Below are 20224 nucleotides of genomic sequence, written 5' to 3' on the forward strand. Positions count from 1 at the left end.
ACTTCTTTGTGTTGAGGACGGGGTGGAGTGGAGTGATGGAAGTCCTCTGTCTCATTCTTTTGTCTGTCCTGCTGGTCTTTACTGGTCCCTAAGCGTGTATGCTTTTGCAAATGAAAGTTAGGAACACTCCTTTGGTTTTCCTTTCTGCTGATCACATCCTTCCCCTGAAGTAATGGAAGAAGAAAGGCCTAACTGCTTGAATGGAGGGCAGGAGGAGGGAAGTGGAGATTGTGACCATGTGAAATATTAAATATTAAGTTATGCATAAAAATGTACTTTAATATTTAAACCACTAACCCCACCACACCAAATGAAGGATGTCCTCACATTGAGCAGTGGTTAACGTATTTTATTAAATTAAGTATGTAATTTGCAAATGGTTTCATAAGAAATTTTAAAAGCAAAGTTATAAAACAGTTTCAATAAAAAAGTACAGAGTTAACAGCAAAATTACATTTTCTTTATAGTACAAATAAAAGGATTTTGTTTCTAATAGACTGTTTGAAAATCTTGTAATATATTCTCCAACTGACAGTTGCAATATTATATTTTAATGAGAAGTCTCATGGTTAATTCTCAATAATATGTTAATAAATGGGTTCATCATTTGGACCATAAAAGTCATTTGCTCAACTTTAAGGAAAACAATGTCATCATATAATGTGAAGTTATAAAAAGCTCTCCGGGATGTAGATCCATTCTAGCCTTATTTCTCTAATAAATTTTGCAAAGAGACATTAAGTAACACTGTAAACTTGAATTACATTTAAAAATAAGCACCATTTACATAAATTCTACCTAAACTTACTTTACCTTTTAAATGACAAGGTTTTTTGGCCACACAAAACATTTAAATCTGTTTTCTTTACCATGTAAATAAAAATAAGCAATATTTAACCACAACACAGAAAAATTATCAAACTTCACCTCTATTGCACAATGAAAAAGCAATTGGAAAAAACAGCACACATTATTTTTGTGTCTTTTTTATACATTTTGTCATTTTCTTAAATTGAGAGCAGTTAAAACATTGTCAGAGCAATTTCCTGAGTTTCAAAGTTTCCAATTTCCAGCTCAGAAATAACCAATCTTGCTATTATATATGTCTTTTTTCTAAGCATACAAAACACTTGAATTTAAAAAGGACAAAATAAAGGATTGGAAACAATCCAACAGAATTATTTAGCTTTTCTCTCCAAAACGTGTTATAATACACAAGACACTTTAAAGTGTTAAGTCGGAGTTTCTACCATACAATATGTCCCACATTTAAAGGCCTTAGAATTTCAGGCAGTACTGAAACACTAATACACTGGAGAAATCTCAACTTGAAATAATATAGAGATACGTGAACAGCCAATAAATGTAAGACAAAATACTTCCATTTCTCCTGTTTAAGGAAGGAATGAACAGACTGAAAATACTGTTAAGAGTCCCCTCTGTTCAACCCTGCTTTCCCTGTGGTTTCCACATTAGTGCTCATCGTCCCCTGGGAGATACTGGTAAGAGACTATTGAAAGAATATAATCGTTATTAAAACCTTCCAAAATTACAGAGCTGTTGTATTTCTTAAATATTAATAACTTTGCAAAGAGCCATTCTAGTAAGTCATATATTAGCACAAATATACCAAAACATACACAAAAACTCTGATAAGCCCCTCATTATCTTTAGTTTTGACACACAGGATTTAGAAATGAGTAAAAGAGAAAAATTTGATAATCCTCAAACTCTGTTTACCTTTGGCATACAGGATTTAGAAACAGGCAAAACAAGAAAAGAGCCATTATAAAATTTTCTTTCATAATTACATGTTGCTTAAACTATGCTAGATAGTGGGATAGAAGCCAATTTGATACTAAACAACTTTACAAAAACATTTATAATGCTCAATATTTCTCCATATATTTACGAATGATGATTAAGAAGAAATGCCCTAGATTTACCAAAATAAAGCATAAAATTAGAGTTGGTACAGTTCAAAACATAAGTTCTTTCATTTGATTTCTGCCCACAAAATACCTCACCTCTTGTTCTTTTTGACTGCTCCCACATTAATCATAATTATAATAACTAATATTGAAGTAAAGTCTAGTTGAAGCACTCAAAAGCGATGTCTTTTTTTAAACTGGGATGAGGAAATATAAAAACACAGAAAATGAGTATGCAGCTGCACACACTTGAATAATTCTAGGTTTTAGTACTGTTATACACATTTCTTAAATCATATCAATTTATACACAGAAAGGTTTTATTTCATTAACTAACAGTTGTAGTTTTATAATTAAAGTTGTTGAAAGGAATTGTTTTACTTTTAATGTATACAACTCTTCTAGACCTCACAAAAAACATGCCAAACTGTTGGCATTTTTAACAAATTACCACAAATGTAACAATGTGAATAATACTTCAACATCAGTTACTATTCCTAAGTAACAAACATATATTTTTATGGAAATAAATTCAATGATATGGCTCTTCTTTTACAAGCATGCTTTCATGATATATAAAAACATGTTTCTGAATTTTATTTTCATTAAAATGTCTGTTCTTCTGGAAATTCTTTCAGTAATAGCGCAATCCTATCACCTCTAGTCCAAATAATTTTTAAGCTTATCAAAAATTAATACAGTTGTTTGCTAAAACTACATATGTTGAAAATACCCTTAATATCCAAAGTCAGATTTATTTAAGCCAGCGTCTCATATTGGAAAATTATACTTTATCACACTAAACTTGTGTAAAGGAAGTTATAACTGACAAGTATACTAACAGGGCTTTTTAAGCTGACCAAGAAAAAAGATGTCAGTGAGTTTCCTTTCAGAAAGTTGGTTCTTTTTAATAATAAAGGTAAAAAACTTTTAAATTGTAAGAATTTCTTTTATGATTATATCAAAAATGTTTTCTATATCTGTTTTAAGTTAATAGGATTTTGACCTTCTCTAGTTTAGAAATTACATGCCTCAAATACAAAATATAGCTCTTTAGTACTGTTTTCAATAAATATCATTTACACAGGCAGTGCTATAAGACTAGGAGCAGTTCTAGAAGACAGCGGCACTCCTTCTTTGAAAACTTGTCTGCCTATGGAAGGTATAAAACTGCACCATAATCTCAGACCCCAACTTAACTTCTAGGAAATGTACACACCCAGAAAGAAGGAACAAAAGGTAAGCGATCAGAACCATATACAAAGAAGAAGGACAACAGAGTGTCTTCCTTCATGCAGAATATGGCAAAATGATTTTTTGTATTGTTTTGAAATCAAAAGCACTCAAAGGTTTCTGTTAGATCTCCTTTCTTTCTGTACTACTACAACTAGATCTCAAAGCACTTTAAATACCTCTCATAGAAGCCTTTAAGACTTTATGAAACGTCAAACAACAATTAATATAAAGGTAACATTTTCTGTCTGAGACAGTATCAGAGCATTTCAATCTTTAAAACCACAGCTGATAATTTTCTTAGACATCTGGTAATCAATAAAAATTCTCTTTAATTATCTTTAATAGATAACATATTCAGCATTTGATTCAGTAAAAATTAAACTTCTCTTGAATTTTGAAAAACATCATGTTTTTCTGTTTATAACTGGACATCACTACTAATAAAACATACATTTACGTAAAATTGACTAAATCACTGCAAATAAAACTAATTTTAAGCTACAAACCTTCACACTTTTTAGTCAAGGATGTTTATTTTATTTTAGCATGACTTTCAAGCACCCTGGTTTAATTTCAGCGAATCTGCAAAAATGAAAAAAGAGTTAAAGATAAAAATTTCAAATTGATTACGAAATATATCTTGTAACCAATTCTAAGTGCCTATGCTAAACATAATATTCACTATCAAAGCACTCTCCTTTAAGTTAAATCAAGGACTAATATCTATGCTTGTGTTCTTTTTAATCTACTGTCAAAATAAATACATGACTAAGGCTGGGGATTACTTCTAACAGCAGTTATTACAATTTAAGATTTTTTAAAATTCTCAAGCCTGATTTTGATGTTAATGAATAACAGTAAGCTGTATGAAGGATATGATGATGTCTGAATTACATTTTCTCTCTGCATTATAACAGCACCAAGAAGAAATTTCCATAGGTAAGTCTGATTTACCAGAACATGAAACTCCCTCAGTGTGAAATTTAAAGAAACACCACCAGTCTCTAAAACAGATGATTAATTCCAATACGATAATGTTCTAGCCTATTTCTTTTGTAAAAGTAACCCTAAAATGTCATCTGTTTTCATGCTCAGAATTAATGCTACATCTTTCTATAACATAGCCAACATTTTATTACATGACATAAACAAAACAGGCTGTAATAACTGAAACTAGAAGGGAAGGAGGGCACTGGGATTCCTCAGGGAATCTATCCATCAACAAATCTTTCTTCTTGAACTTGTCTTGCCATTGGCTGTTACTGAATAATAATCACTTAATGAAAAAGGACATTTCATATTTGCCAGCTAAGACTAATAGTGGCACTTAATTTATGAAGATGAATAAATTCATAACTGACTAGAGATTTCCACTAAAGTTTAAATACATACAAATTATAACCACATTTTAGCAGGAGCTCCAAATTCTTCCAAAATCCACAAACATGTACTTCTTTTCAAAAGAATTAAACAATAACCTTAGGGTGTGAGGAAAAGAGGACGACAGAGGATGAGATGGTTGGATGGCATCACCGACTCAACGGACATGAGTTTGAGTAAACTCCGGGAGTTGGTGATGGACAGGGAGGCCTGGCGTGCTGCAGTCCATGGGGTTGCAAAGAGTCGGACACGACTAAGTGACTGAACTGAACTAAACTGATGATATGTATAATCTAACTATCTTAAATAACATAAAAAAAAAAAGAATATACTTATTTCCTTTTAAATTTTAAATCTATGATAGAAAAAGTTTTTTTCAAATGATTACTTCAACAACAAACCATTTTTCTTTCATTTCTGGTTTACTAGACATCATAAATCCAGAAAGGATGTTACATATCATAATTTAATCATGAATTTGTGGCTAAAATCAGGTGGTTAAATTTAGTAAACTGTCTTAAAAAATTGTTCTGAGCATACTATTAGTGTTTATTATCTGCATATGGGCAACTGCCATTATCGATAACAGAAATCTATACTTACCTAAAGTTATGGCTTGTGAGGTATTTAATGACGGCTGGTTTGATGCGCGCAACCCCTCCCTGGCTGTGGTTTCCTCTCCCCGTTATCACAGAGAGATAGGGCTTACCACCATTCTGTTTAAATTCTGTTAGAACAGGAATTGGAACAGTTAAAATTTATTTATCTTACATTCTCAACAGAAAACAAACCTTTACTCAAACACATATGAAATTGTTTTCATGAGGATTTAAAGATTTATTACTTCAAAAAGTCCTACACTGATGTTTTTAAATGTATGTTTTATCTTCTATACTTTTAAGTATAGAAGCTTCATAGCAATTGATCCACCTAAAGACTTGAGTGGAACTTCTCCTGTCGGGAGAGAGACATGCATGTGCTACTAGAATTTCTCTCTTAAATAATGATGACAACAATAATATTAACGATACTGAACAATTATTACACACATGGAGTCAGGCACCACTTTAAGTGACTTACATTTATTAACTAAGAATCTTTACAACAACTCTACTAAATACTCCGAAGCCAGACAGCTTTGATCTTTATTATAAGCAGCTCTGCCACTAAATGACTGTGTATTGGGACCATGGACAAGTTTCTTAGCCTATCTGTGCCTATTTTCTTGTCAGTAAAATGGGGTATGAGGCAACTGCTTTACAGGCTATCACTCTCAGGAAGAGCCATTAGCAAACCCACTAATTATAGCATAGACTGCAGTGTTATTGTTAAAGATAACCAATTATTAACTTAAGAAAGTCTTCCAAATAGATGATTTTAAAATATCAAATGAACCTGAGCCTCTTAAAAGACCATAGCTCCTGCTTTGGAAATGAGCCTGTGCAAATAAAGTATATAAATCTGAAAGTAACAGCTACAATAAAATAGCAACAACAAAAAACCTGTTTATAATATGAATTGATTTCACAATTCAGTAGGTATTTGCTCCTCAGTTTTAAATAGCACAAGTTATGACCTTTAGCATAAAATACATATACCCATAAACATTCCATACTCTGTTCATTAAGTTGCCATAAGACTCTGCTGCTGCTGCTGTTAAGTCACTTCAGTCGTGTCTGACTCTGTGCGACCCCATAGATGGCAGCCCACCAGGCTCCCCTGTCCCTGGGATTCTCCAGGCAAGAACACTGGAGTGGGTTGCCATTTTCCTTCTCCAATGCATGAAAGTGAAAACTGAAAGTGAAGTCGCTCAGTTGTGTCAGACTCTTAGCAACCCCATGGACTGCAGCCTACCAGGCTCCTCTGTCCATGGGATTTTCCAGGCAAGAGTACTGGAGTGGGGTGCCATTGCCTTCTCCGGCCCTAAGACTCGAGCAGATCCACAAACATTGTTTTTCAAGTCTCATATCTCCAAGGCAATATTTAGTCTGGAATTAAAGTGGGCATGTTGCTCTTGTATTTATAATCCCTGTTTAAACTCATCTAAAGCACTTCTCAGATTTATCATTTCAACTATAAATATTTCAGTACGTATTTTAAAAGATAAAGACTCTCTAAAAAAACATAACCACAATGTCACAATCATATCTTACAAAGTTAAAAATAGTTCCTTAACATTTCTAAAAATGGCTAAAAATTTCCCCCAATAGTCTTAAAAACTGTGATTTGTTTGAATCAGGGTTGAAAAGTCCACACATTGTATTTGGTTGATATATTTCATAGGGCATCCCTGGTGGCTCAGACGGTAGAGAATCTGCCTGCAATGCAGGAGACCAGGATTTGATCCCTGGGTATTTGGTTGATATACCTCTTAACTTTTAAAAGGTTCTCCTTCCCCGTGTGATGGAGTTTTTCAATTTGTTGGAAAAATGAGATCATTTATCCTAAATATTTACAGTTTGGACTTTGTATCCCCATGGTGTCATCTAACATGTTCCTCTATTCCCTACAAATCTGAACAAAGCAGTAGTCAGATCTAAAGGCTTTATCTGCTTCTGGTTATGTGGGGGCAAAAAGCTTCATGGGTAGTTGTGGTATATACATTTCAATCAGAAGACACAAAAGGGTCAGATTTTTTAAAATAATTCATCCCTAATTTTGACCATCATCTTTTACAACTACAAGCAATGTGGGACAGAGTCACAGATTGTTCCTCTGGACACGTTTCTGTTCAAAAAATACTACCATCTGGTGGTGACCAACCATAATTACAGGTCACCACAGGCAGCGTGCACAGATGGGCTTTGGCTTCCAGAGAGAGTTTGTATCTTGGGTCTGGCCAAGTATCACTTTAAACAAGTTATTTAACTCTTTTATTCTCATAATTTTTTCTACTGAAATAAAATTCATGATTTTAAAATGTACAATTCAGTGTGTTTTAGTACATTACAATGTTGTGCAACCATCATCATGATCTAATTCCAGAACATTCCATCATCTCAAAAAGAAATTCTGGGCCAGTTAGCAGTCAGTGTCCATCCCTGGCTTTCCAGTCCCAGAAAACAATAATGAACTTTCTGTTTCTATGGATCCTATTCTAGACAATTTATATAAATGGAAATCATATAATATGTGGCCCATTGTATCTGGCTTCTTTCACACTGCATAATCCTTACAAGGTTCATCTGTGTTGCAGAAGGTGTCAGTATTTCATTCCTTTTTATGGCTTAATTATATTCCACTGTATCAATATACCACATTTTGTCCATTCACCAGTGGATAGACATCTGGGTTGTTTCCACCTTTTGGCTATTATGAACATACATAAGTTTCTGTGTGGATGAATTGTGTTTTCAATTCTCTTGTGTACAAGCCTGGGACCAGAACTGCTGGGTCATATGGTAACTCTATGCTTAACCTTTAAGGAATGTCAACCTTTCCACAGGTTGCACCATTTAACATTCCCACTAGCAATATATGACGGTTCCAATTCTCTGTATCCTTAATAACACTTATTATTTTCCATTTTATTAAACTTACTAAGTCATCAGTTTCCTTATCTATAAAATGAAAGGAATACCTACTCTTTATTCAGTCACTTACTCGAAAGGTTTTTAAAGTGTTGAGTGGAAAGCAGAATATACAATAATGATTCAATAATTATCTTTGGCTCAATTTTTGGCCAAAAAGATGGACATTTAATAATCATTATATGGACTTCCCTAGTGGTTCAGTGGTTAGGAATCCACCTGCCAGTGCAGGGGACATGGGTTTGATTCCCAGTCAAGAAAGATCCCACATGCCATGGAGCAACTAAGCCCGCGCATCACAACTTACTAAAGTCTGCACACCTAGAGCCTGTGCCCCAATAGAAGAGAAGCCACTTCAATAAGAGGACAATGAGAAGCCTGTACACCACAATGAAGAGTAGCCCCTACTCGCCGCAACTAGAGAAAGCTTGCATGCACTATAAAGACTCAGCACAGCCCCCATGCAAAAAGTCACCTATATAAGAAGCTTTTTATAAATACTGTGATACACACGAGTACTAGCAGAAGTTTTTAATAGGCAGCCTAATTTAGTCTGAAAGTCAACAAGCGGTAACTAAACATAAAGAAATGGAAGAGAAGCAAAACACAAGACAAGGATGAAGACGCAGAGCAGAAACAACTATGTAGGGATGTGGGGATTTATGCTAAATGAAACATGGCAACCTTATCACAGTGCTAATTATGTAACTAGTCATTCACTATCATCTATTCTGTTGCTGCTGCTGCTGCTGCTAAGTCACTTTAGTCGTGTCCAACTCTGTGCGACCCCATAGATGGCAACCCATCAGGCTCCACCATCCCTGGGATTCTCCAGGCAAGAACACTGGAGTGGGTTGCCATTTCCTTCTCCAGTGCATGAAAGTGAAAAGTGAAAGTGAAGTCACTCAGTCGTCTCCGACTCTTAGCGACCCCATGGACTGCAGCCTACCAGGCTCCTCTGTCCATGGGATTTTCCAGGCTAGATGGCAAATTCCATAAAGATGGGAATTGTATGTCTTTTTCACTGCTTTATGTTTGATGTCAAGAATATAAAAGATCATCAAGTTTTTATTGAGTAAATGATGTATTCATCCTCTATAAACAAAATATTCCCTTATAATACTTCTATATAGGAATTTTTCTTTTCTCCAGATTAAATAATGTATTTAAGCTGCTCTTAAATTTTCTCTTCTAATCTTCGTTGCTGTTTTCTAGATTTTCTCCAAGATTTTCAAAATTATATTTAAAAAACAAGTGGGGGAGGTAAATCCTCTACTCTATCAAAGAATGTCTGCTAATAAACACAGAAGGAATATAAATTTTAAAACACCATTATGGGACCACCAAGATAACACAGAAGAACTGTACAAAAAGGATTTTCACAACCCAGATAATTACAATGGTGTGATCACTGACCAGACATACTGGAATGTAAAGTCAAGTGGGCCTTAGGAAGCATCACTACGAACAAAGCTAGTGGAGGTGATGGAATTTCAGTTGAGCTGTTTCAAATTCTGAAAGATGATGCTGGGAAAGTGCTGCACTCAATATGCCAGCACATTTGGAAAACTCAGCAGTGGCCACAAGACTGGAAAAGGTCAGTTTTCATTTCAATCTCAAAGAAAGGCAATGCCAAAGAATGCTCAAACTACCACACAATTGCACTCATCTCACATGCTAGTAAAGTAATGCTCAAAATTCTCCAAGCCAGGCTTCAGCAATATATGAACCATGAACTTCCAGGTGTTCAAGTTGGTTTTAGAAAAGGCAGAGGACCCAGAGATCAAATTGCCAACATCTGCTGGATCATCAAAAAAGCAAGAGAGTTCCAGAAAAACATCTATCTCTGCTTTACTGACTATGCCAAAGCCTTTGACTGTGTGGATCACAATAAACTGTGGAAAATTCTGAAAGAGATGGGAATACCAGACCACTTGACCTGCCTCTTGAGAAACCTGTATGCAGGTCAGGAAGCAACAGTTAGAACTGGACATGGAACAACAGACTGGTTCCAAATAGGAAAAGAAGTACGTCAAGGCTGTATATTGTCACCCTGTTTATTTAACTTATATGCAGAGTACATCATGAGAAACGCTGGGCTGGAAGAAGCACAAGCTGGAATCAAGATTGCTGGGAGAAATATCAATAACCTCAGATATGCAGATGACACCACCCTTATGGCAGAAAGTGAAGAGGAACTAAAAAAAATCCTCTTGATGAAAGTGAAAGAGGAGAGGGAAAATGTTGGCTTAAAGCTCAACATTCAGAAAACGAAAATCATGGCATCTGGTCCCATCACTTCAGGGCAAATAGATGGAAAAACAGTGGACACAGTGGCTGACTTTATTTTTCTGAGCTCTAAAATCACTGCAGATGGTAATTGCAGCCATGAAATTAAAAGACGCTTGCTCCTTAGAAGGAAAGTTATGACCAACCTTGACAGCATATTAAAAAGCAGAGACATTACTTTGCCAACAAAGGTCCGTCTAGTCAAGACTATGGTTTTTCCAATGGTCATATATGGATGTGAGAGTTGGACTATAAAGAAGGCTAGGCTTCTTTATAAAGAAGAATTGATGCTTTTGAACTGTGGTATTGGAGAAGACTCTTGAGAGTCCCTTGGACTGCAAGGAGATCCAACAAGTCCATCCTAAAGGAGATTAGTCCTGGGTGTTCATTGGAGGGACTGATGTTGAAGCTGAAACTGTAATACTTTGGCCACCTCATGCGAAGAGCTAACTCATTTGAAAAGACCCTGACGCTGGGAAAGATTGAGGGCAGGAGGAGAAGGGGATGACAGAGGATGAGATGGTTGGATGGCATCACCAACTCGATGGACACAGGTTTGGGTGGACTCCGGGAGTTGGTGATGGACAGGGAGGCCTGGCGTGCCGCGGTTCATAGGGTCGCAAAGAGTTGGACACGACTGAGTGACTGAACTGAACTGATGGAACCATCAATAAAATAACTGATTCAGACAAGGATCATAAATGGATGCTAAAATCATAAGGCAAAATGAGAACAGCTGTATGAAAACAGTTATTCACACAGTCAAAAAGAATCAATCACCAAAATTTACTAACTGATTACAAAGGGAGAAAAGGTACATTTACAAAGCAAAATCTGACATGATAGAGTTCCATATCTCAGCTAAGAAATCAAACTTAACACCACCAATAAGGGAAAACTGACCATATGTGTCTTCTAATGAGTTCACCAAGGATAACCTAACATCACCTATGCAGCATTTTTACCAAGAAAATTTTAAACTGAATCTAGCCGTGAAGAAACAATCAGACAAATTAAAATTGTTCGACAATCTACCAAACGACTGACTTGGAATCTTTAAAAATGTCAATGACATGGAAAACAAAAATTAGACAAAGGAACCACTCTATTATCACAGGAGGCTACTGAATTGGGACCATCAACTGGAACATGTGATGCATGACTGGACAGCTCATAAGACCTTTCCAAGACCTTTCCATACAACTAGAAAACACTAAGTATGGCCTGTATATTAGACAACACTTTGTTAACAATGTTAAATGCCTTAAAAGTGATAATGTATTGTGATTATGTAGGAAAATGAATTTGTCCTCAAGTGATAAAACATGTTGAGGTGTTCAAAAACAAAGCACCACAATGTTTAAAACTTATTCTCAAATGGTTCAGCAGAAAGCAATTTGAGAGAGAGAAACAAATGTGGCCAAATGTTGATGACTGGTCAGTCTACAATTCATTCAACTTCTCTGTGAGTTTTAAATTTTTCAATATAAAAAGCTAGGGAAAAAAGATAGTGGTAAGAGTAGACATACATGTTGATATGCAAAATAAAAATGCCCATAAATAGAGAGATGGGCACATTATGACATGGTCACATAATACTATACAGCAGTTATAATTAAAAAAAAAAAAACAATTCATTAAGATGAGTAGATCTTGAAAACGAGATTGGGTGAAAATAAGGAACTTGGCTGATTATACAGTGTGACACCATGTATGTTCATTTTTTTAAACTCACAAAAGGAATACTACAAATGGACTGATGATGAATGCAAACTGAAGGGTGTTGATTTCCATCAGGAAGGTAAGAGCAAAAAAAAAAAAGCAGCACATACAGTAAAATGTTACCACTTGTTACTTTATACTCATGGATACAGAGGTGTTCTTATTTTATTCTGGAACCTTTTGAACATGGTTTGCATGATAGATGAATTCTCAACCTTTTATATCAATTATATTTAATCAAGTATTTAATAATATAACTGATATGTGTTGAACTGATAAACTTATATAACATATAGTATACAACTTTCTAAAATATATACAAAACTAAGTAACTGGAATACAGCTATCAATGACAAAGCAGTATGATGGAACCACAAGGAATAACTGAGGCATGGATTTTATGTCTCCACAATAAAATGGAAGATAAAAAGAAAGTCAAGTTGAGAATTCAAAATACCCTAGCAGTGGTAAAAGGAGATGATTCCCTAGTATTAGATGATTCCCTACTATTAGTCTGGGTACTACAAAGATTGAATTTTCCTAAGTGTTACCATCTGGTGATGAAAAGGAAACAAGATAATAAACCAACAAGATACTTTAATGTATGTAATATACATAATACGATTTTAAGAGGCAGGCAGTAGCTTTCCTATTGACCTGCAAAGACTAAATACAAGCAGAAAGGGAGAAAGACACACCATTATAATGCAAACACTCAGAAATCCTGAATTTATGATAATTCTATAAAAATCCTATCACCTTATTTACTTCTGTATTTTATTAAATATCTGTTGGGCAACTGACATCTAATAAGTATCTAATAGCTCTAGTAAATGTCTACGAACAAAGATGTATAATATTCCTGAAAGACCCAGAGAATTCTCAGATTATATCATGCCCTGCCTTTGAGGCCCAACACTTGGTTTGATATATATACATGCCCATGACTGAAGCAGGAAAATAAAAATGTTAATGGCCAAGGCAGTTAGAATTCTTTCCCAAGGTTTTCTTGAAGAATGAGTCTAATACAAACATCTATCAGTGTGGCACACATATCCTTAGCCTGCACATTCAGACTCCCTTGAATTTGCAAGTTATATCAATACAAACAAAGACATACTTTCTACTGAAAATGTGTCATGACTACAGTCTTACCTTCAGTTTTCTGCTGTAAAACTGTTGTCAAATGTTCTATAGCCTCATCCACATGCAGCCCATGGAGGTCTAGAACATTCTGCGGCAGTAGGGAGGCATTGACTTTTTCAAATATCTCCACGGCAGCAAGGTGATTAGCTTCTTTCATCTTCTGCTCATGGAGACTACCCTTTAAATATAAACATATCACCAGTGATCACTTTTCATATCTGCTACTTAGTAGGCAATCAGAAAACAAATAGTGCCCCCAGTAAAAAGAAGAACAAAAAAAAAATGGAAAAATTAATCTAAAATTTTTTATGCAGTGGGGTAATATGCAAAAACACACCAAAAATTTAGGTGGATTTCAGTGAACTAATAACATAGTTCTTAAACTACTGGATCAGCATTTCTAACACATTCTCTGATCCAAAAATCATAGAAGAGGGATACAAATAAACAACATCCATCTCAAGAAGGAATCCAGTGGTTTACCTTTTGATAATCCTGAGTCTCAACCCTCTTAACAACTTGGAGTTACCCCTGAAGCCATCCCTTAAGGTCTGTTATTGTTGTTCACTAGATAATACCAGTTTGATACTTTTTCTGCTCAGTCATAAAAAAGTAAGCTACGTGGAACCACAAGAAAACAAAAAGTGAATCAACCAGTTTCTTTAATAATATGCCGAATGGGGCCACAATGAGTTGGACATGACTGAAGTGGCAGAGCACACACATGCCCAATGAGCCTAGGCAGAAATTCTGTTTCCCTGAAAGATATTAATGTAAATTTCTATTTCTGACTATGAAAAGTGATACCTAACTAAAAATTCAAGCATGATAGAAAGCACAAGTCCTCTGTAATCCCACCTGGGAAGGTCAATACTAACATTCTGCTGTGTTTCCTCCATTAAACTTGTAACTGTTTCGAAGTAGTACTGAATGAGAGAACCCAACCTAAAAGAGATTAGGGACTGTTGGAATTCTCAGACCATACAGTTCTTATGGAATAGGCTACTTTACATCACTTACAGAATATAATCTACATTCCCCAGAATAACTTCATCTAGTCACAGTATGAGTATTATCTCCTTCAAGATTATTCAGACATCATAGATGACAAAGAAAAAAAGAACTGGCTTTCCTCTTTACCTGCTGGGCATAAAATGTGGCAACGTTTTTCTTCCCCATCCGATAAGCTTCTTTTGCCTTGCTGTAGCATTCCATCCTCTTCTGCTGGTGCAGGAAAGCCTCTGCCCTGTAGTCATCATACTCTGGGTACTCAAAGTCCTGGAAAGATGGTTCACTTGGTATATCTTCAGTCTCTTTCAATTTCTTTGCCTATAAGGTGTTACACAATAAGAAGAACCCAAAGAAAAGAACACACAATCTTTACCTTCAAAATCTGTACGTGAAAACTGGGCTCTACTAATTTTTATCTTTCTTCTTAAAAAAAACAGACAATATTTCCCTACTGTCTTCCTAGTAAGTCATGCACTTGTCAACCATCATTAACTTTTTTGTACCATTTTAACCACTCTTATCTAAGGAGATGTTAAATAGTTCTCTAAAACTCTGGAAATAAAAAAATCAAGCCAAAAGAGAGAATTTAAAATATTCAAAGAATAACATTCATTTATCTAATGCAATATTTTCCAAATTTTAGTTTGCAAACCCATTCATAGGGTCGGTCCAATCACTGAAGGAAGTAATGGCATATTTCAATTTATATTTAAAAAAAAACAATAATAAAATAATTGAATAATATTCTTTTGAAAACAGAAGAGCATACAGAGTGACCATGCCTGATAGTAGGTAAAAATCGTAAGGAGGTTTATAGGGCAGTTTTCAATCAATTCAACCAACTAGCCACTATGGTAGTGTTGACTTTTTGAGCTTTCTGGAATATGATCAAATAGCTGTTACCCATATGGAAACTTAAAGAAACTAAACTAAATAACTCTAATTTAAAACATGAGATCATGAAAATAAATTATGCAAATTAGCCTCAACACTAAACCAAATAAAAAAGAATAACATAAATGTATCACCACATTCCTTACTCATTACTAGAGTCAAAAATCTGTAAATATATTTTTATTTTTGCAACCAATACACATGACTCTCCTTTACCTAAGAATATTCATAGGCCCTACATCCTTATGTCATGCTCACTAATAATACTACTGTTTAACTATTTCATATTAATGTTTAAATAGTCTATGAGTGTATAGCTTGTATCCTGGATAAAACCAAAGATTTTGCAGAGAAGGGATTAAAAAAAAGAAAATACTTTTTATGACCTTTGAAAAGCCATAGTGCCTAATACAACAAACATAAATATTTGCCTTAAAAGTCTCTATTGGTATTTATACTAAAAAATGCAAATCACATTTGGTTCTCTGGGAAGAGACCCTTCATTTCTTATTTTTAAAAAAGAAAAAAGACAGGGAATTCCCAGGCTGTCCAACAGTTAGGATTCTGTGCCTTCACTGCCTAGGCCTGGGTTCGATCCCTGTTCATGGAACTAACATCCCACAAGCCACGTGGCAAGGCCCAAAAAAAGAAAGGAAAAAAAAAAGTATATAATGAAAGCTACCCTCATTTTAAAATAAAACCAAAATTTATTTTTATATCCCTTTCATAGTGATATGGTTTACTATAACTTCACTAACTAGGGCCAAGTGAAATACATGCTTCCTAAGAATTCACAAGCCTGATGGGCTGCAGTCCATGGGGTCTCGAAGAGTCGGGCACGACTGAGCGACTTCACTTTCACTTTTCACTTTCATGCATTGGAGAAGGAAATGGTAACCCACTCCAGTGTTCTTGCCTGGAGAATCCCAGGGATGGGGGAGCTTGGTGGGCTGCCATCTATGGGGTCGCACAGAGTCGGACACGACTGCAGCGACTTAGCAGCAACAGCAGCAGCATTCTCTTGAAAGCATGATGTACTGTAATATTAAAACCATTTCCAAAGGTAACAAACTTGCAAATTTCATTAACAACTAAAGGGAAAAGGTACTAGTATTAACAAAACACAGTTTTAAATAAATGTTAGTTTCTTGAACAAAACCGGGAAACCAATATGTTACTGGTATCATGATACTCTCTTTTAGTATCTCTGGTCCTTTAAGGTCCTGGGATATCAAAGACAGACTATTCTGCTCACAAATCTTAACAATATTTTTATCAGTGTTGTGACATCTGCCTACATTTTTTTGAGAAAGACTAAGTATATCTTATCTCCAGTATAACTTATTCAAATTTATGTTTTGGCCAATGAGTACACAATTCACAAACTCTCCTTTCTTGATTCCAACATCTTCTAACCATCTCCCACTTTCAGCAAGCACACTTCCCAATCACTTCCTCTATTGCCATAATGACCAAGAGTGCCTTGCTCTATTATCAGGAGAAAAAGTAATCTTTATTCCCAGTCTGGCACTGAAGGTCTCACCATCATCTTGTACTCTTTGAATCTTGTAACATACTACACTTATCCATGATGAACACAGGTGTCAGTGGTACCACATACTTCCTGCTCTGTGTACACACTAACAGATAACATACTACACTTATCCATGACACACACAGCCATCAGTGGTACCACACACTTCCTGCTCCATGTACACACTAACAGATCACATGAACACCAAAATTACCCAAGTCCTATCAGCTAAATTCTGGTGAAAGAGTCAAAGAAAAAAAGGAGCACACAAGTTTATCCATAAGTGGTCTTATTAACAAGTAAAGCAGGATGATTGAGCACTGTTAAAAAAAAAAGTCTAAAACTAATACAAGATTAATATATAAAATCAATTGTATTTCTATTTGCAGAGGACAATCCAAAAATAAAATTAAGAAAACAATTTCATTTACAATGGCATAAAAAAAAACACCTAGAAATAAATTTAACAAAAGTCATGTATAATTTATATTCAAAACTACAACACACTGTTGAATGAACTTAAGAGGAACTAAATAAATTGAAACGTACTTCCACATTCACAAATTGGAAGACAGTATTGTTAAGATGGCAATACACCTCAAATTGACCTGCAGACTCAATATAATCCCCATGAAAATTCCAACTGGCTTCTTTGCAGAAACTGACAAGCTCGTCTTAAAAGTCACACAGAAATGCAAGGGGATAAGAATAGCCAAAATAATCTTGGGGGTAAAAAAAGAACATAGTTGAAAACTCACATTTCTCAATTTCAAAACTTACTGCAAAGTTACAGCAGTCAAGACTATGGTACAGGCATAATGACAGACATACAGAACAATGGAATGAAACTGAGAGTCTAGTAAAAAATTTACAGTCAATTCATTTCCAACTAGGGTGCTAAGAAAATTCAATGTGGGAAAAATAATCTTTGCAACAAGTGGTACTGTGATAACTGAATATCCATATGCAAAACAAGAAACCTGAATCCCTATCTCACACCATATACAAAGATCTAAATGTAAGCACTAAAACTATAAAAGAATTTAAAACTATAAAACTAAAACTATAAGAAAACTTGGGTGTAAGTTTGGTGACCCTGGATTAGGCAGTAGTTTCTTAGGTATGACACCAAAAGTACATCCAACAAAAGAAGTGAATTGCACGTGATCAATTTTTAAACTTTTGTGCTTCAAAGTACATCAGCTAAAAAGTGAAAAGACAACCCTTGGAATGGGAAAAAGTTTGCAAGTCATATGTCTGAAAAGGGACTTGCATGTAGACTATATAAAAACTTATACGACTAAAGAAATTTTTTTTAATTGTAATGGGCTATGGATATTAATAGACATTTCTTCAAACAAGATATAATACAAATGGCCAATAAGCACATCAAAAGATGGTCAATATCACCAGCCATCAGGGAAATGCAAATCAAAATCACAATGAGATACCACTTTTGTATTAACTATGTCCTTTATTTCTTATATTCTGATGCTTTGACATGAGGCCTTGCTAATCCCTAGAGACAAAGCCCCCACCTTGGGGCTAGCTAATTCCTAGAGATTGGAAACAATTCACTTGCTGGCACACTTTATACATGCAAACCATCCAATCTAGAACCCATACCCACAACCACTTCCATGATGGGCTCTCACTCTCTGGCCACCATTCACATACCCTAATCACTGAAGCCAGGTACCAGAAAACGAGGAACAGTTCCTAGGCCTCAGAGCCTGCTGAAATTATTCAAACTAGCCAATCCTGAACCTACTTATTAACCTGTTTTGCCAAGTCTTTCCCATAGAAACCACAAAAAAAGGCTCTTGCGCACATTTCCCCATCTCTGTCTCCCTGACCCTGGTGCTTCCTCATGGGGCTATGGATGGTAGGCCATACCTCTTGCTTCTGTAACTATAATAAACTTCTTCCTTCATGTCATTTCCATACCTGGTGTCTTACCATACCTGATTAAAATAAATCCCAGGTATCCATCAAACAACTTCACTTCTACTCAGATGGCTTTAATCAAAAAGACAAGATGATAACAAAGTGTCATAGAGGATGCGGAGAAATTCTAACCCACATACACTGCTGATGGAAACGTACAAGAATGTAACCATTTGGGGAAAATGCTTGGCAGTTCCTCAAATGGCTAAACCTTTCTGGGCTTCCCAAGTGGCTCTGCCTGCAATCAGGGAGACCCAGGTCTGACACAGTTATACTCTAAGACCCATCATACTGCATTCCATAGTTATTCCATTAAACCTCATACGTTTCATGTGTAGTCTACACAAGAAAAGTTACAGAAATTCAAATGTTTGTCATGTACAAAGACACTGAATAAAAAAACATAATCAGCTATAAATTCATTATTTTGAGCAGATATTATTAGCCAAATATGCTATCATTGGTTAAATTTCCAGTCTACAAAAAATGGTGAGAAATAAACATTAATCTAACAAATCAATTATATTTCATACATAACTATTATTTATCATTATTGTAAAAAACTAAGACACTCTATACCTTTTTCTCCTTAGACTTCTGTGCAGTATGAGAAGTGATATTCTCATTTTGGTGAACAAATTCTTGTGCTACCACTGTTTTTACAGGGTCTCCTTCAAGAACACAATTTAGAAATTGCACTGTGTGTTCTAATGAATAGCTGTAGAGAGTTGAAGTACAAATATGAGGTCAATGAATTAAAATAAAAGTTATGTGGAAACATTAACAAAGGCAACCTTTAAAACATCTTAGAATAGGAAAAATTGGCTCACTTCTTAGTTTTAAACATCAAAATTAAATGCTCATTGTGCATCTCAAGACTCAAGAATGAACAGAAAGTGTAAAGTTAGAGGCTCTCAAAAATTAATTTTTAAATGAATACCCAAAAGTAACATATTAATAAAATTAATTCATATTCTTATATTTTATTCCAGATAGATTTTCCACAACTCTTTCTTTCATCTTATCACACATACTTAGTCCCCTTTAGAATTCACACATTTCAGTTTCCTTCATACATCAAAAACAGACAACAGATCTTTATGCTAACATTATATTCTGTCAAATTTCACATTTTACTTAAACCATGGGGTTCCAGTCAGAGAAATTCTAGGCAGAGATACAGAAAGGAAAAAGTAAAAAACTATCCTACCTCCCACCACTACATTATTTAGGCATATTTTCATGGTGATACTATATTATGTGGAATATGAAATTCTACAGAAATTGACAAAAGCCTGAAACACTCATGTTCCCATAACTAAAGAAACTCTTTCCAAAGCAAATTATAAATTATTTTATACTTATTACTTTTTATGACTCTGATCTCTTCCAAAGGCTAGATAATGAAGAGCTGACCACAAAGGACTATTTTTGAAATGCAATACTTTTGCAAAATACTGTGATATTTTGCTATTCTTCAATTTATTAAAGCAACCCCTGAAGGGGAATCATTTGGGACAACCAATTCCACTTGAGCACTCCCATCTTACTGCCTAACATATACTCAACAAATAGGAGTTTCTTGGGGGCTAGAAACTACCAGA

At 35.1% G+C, this 20224-nt stretch overlaps 1 protein-coding gene across 9 annotated transcripts in view; it reads right to left on the minus strand.

The window, feature by feature from the left end:
• Positions 1-333: 333 nt before the first annotated feature.
• N4BP2 (NEDD4 binding protein 2) overlaps positions 334-20224 on the minus strand; it is a 69496-nt gene continuing 49605 nt past the window's right edge. For 7 of the 9 annotated variants that reach the window (XM_044945962.1, XM_044945967.1, XM_044945966.1 and 4 more), the window contains 5 exons: positions 19200-19338; positions 14375-14563; positions 13244-13412; positions 5151-5274; positions 334-3749 (listed from right to left, as the gene is read on the minus strand). In XM_044945962.1, the coding sequence (XP_044801897.1) occupies positions 3704-3749; positions 5151-5274; positions 13244-13412; positions 14375-14563; positions 19200-19338 (667 nt within the window). In that variant the 3' untranslated portion in view covers positions 334-3703. Of the gene's footprint in view, positions 3750-5150; positions 5275-13243; positions 13413-14374; positions 16177-19199; positions 19339-20224 lie in introns of those variants that run through there. The other 2 variants (XM_044945963.1, XM_044945968.1) reach the window with 2 other exon arrangements.

The sequence above is a fragment of the Bubalus bubalis genome, chromosome 7, assembly GCF_019923935.1.
Source record: "Bubalus bubalis isolate 160015118507 breed Murrah chromosome 7, NDDB_SH_1, whole genome shotgun sequence".
NCBI lineage: Eukaryota > Metazoa > Chordata > Mammalia > Artiodactyla > Bovidae > Bubalus > Bubalus bubalis.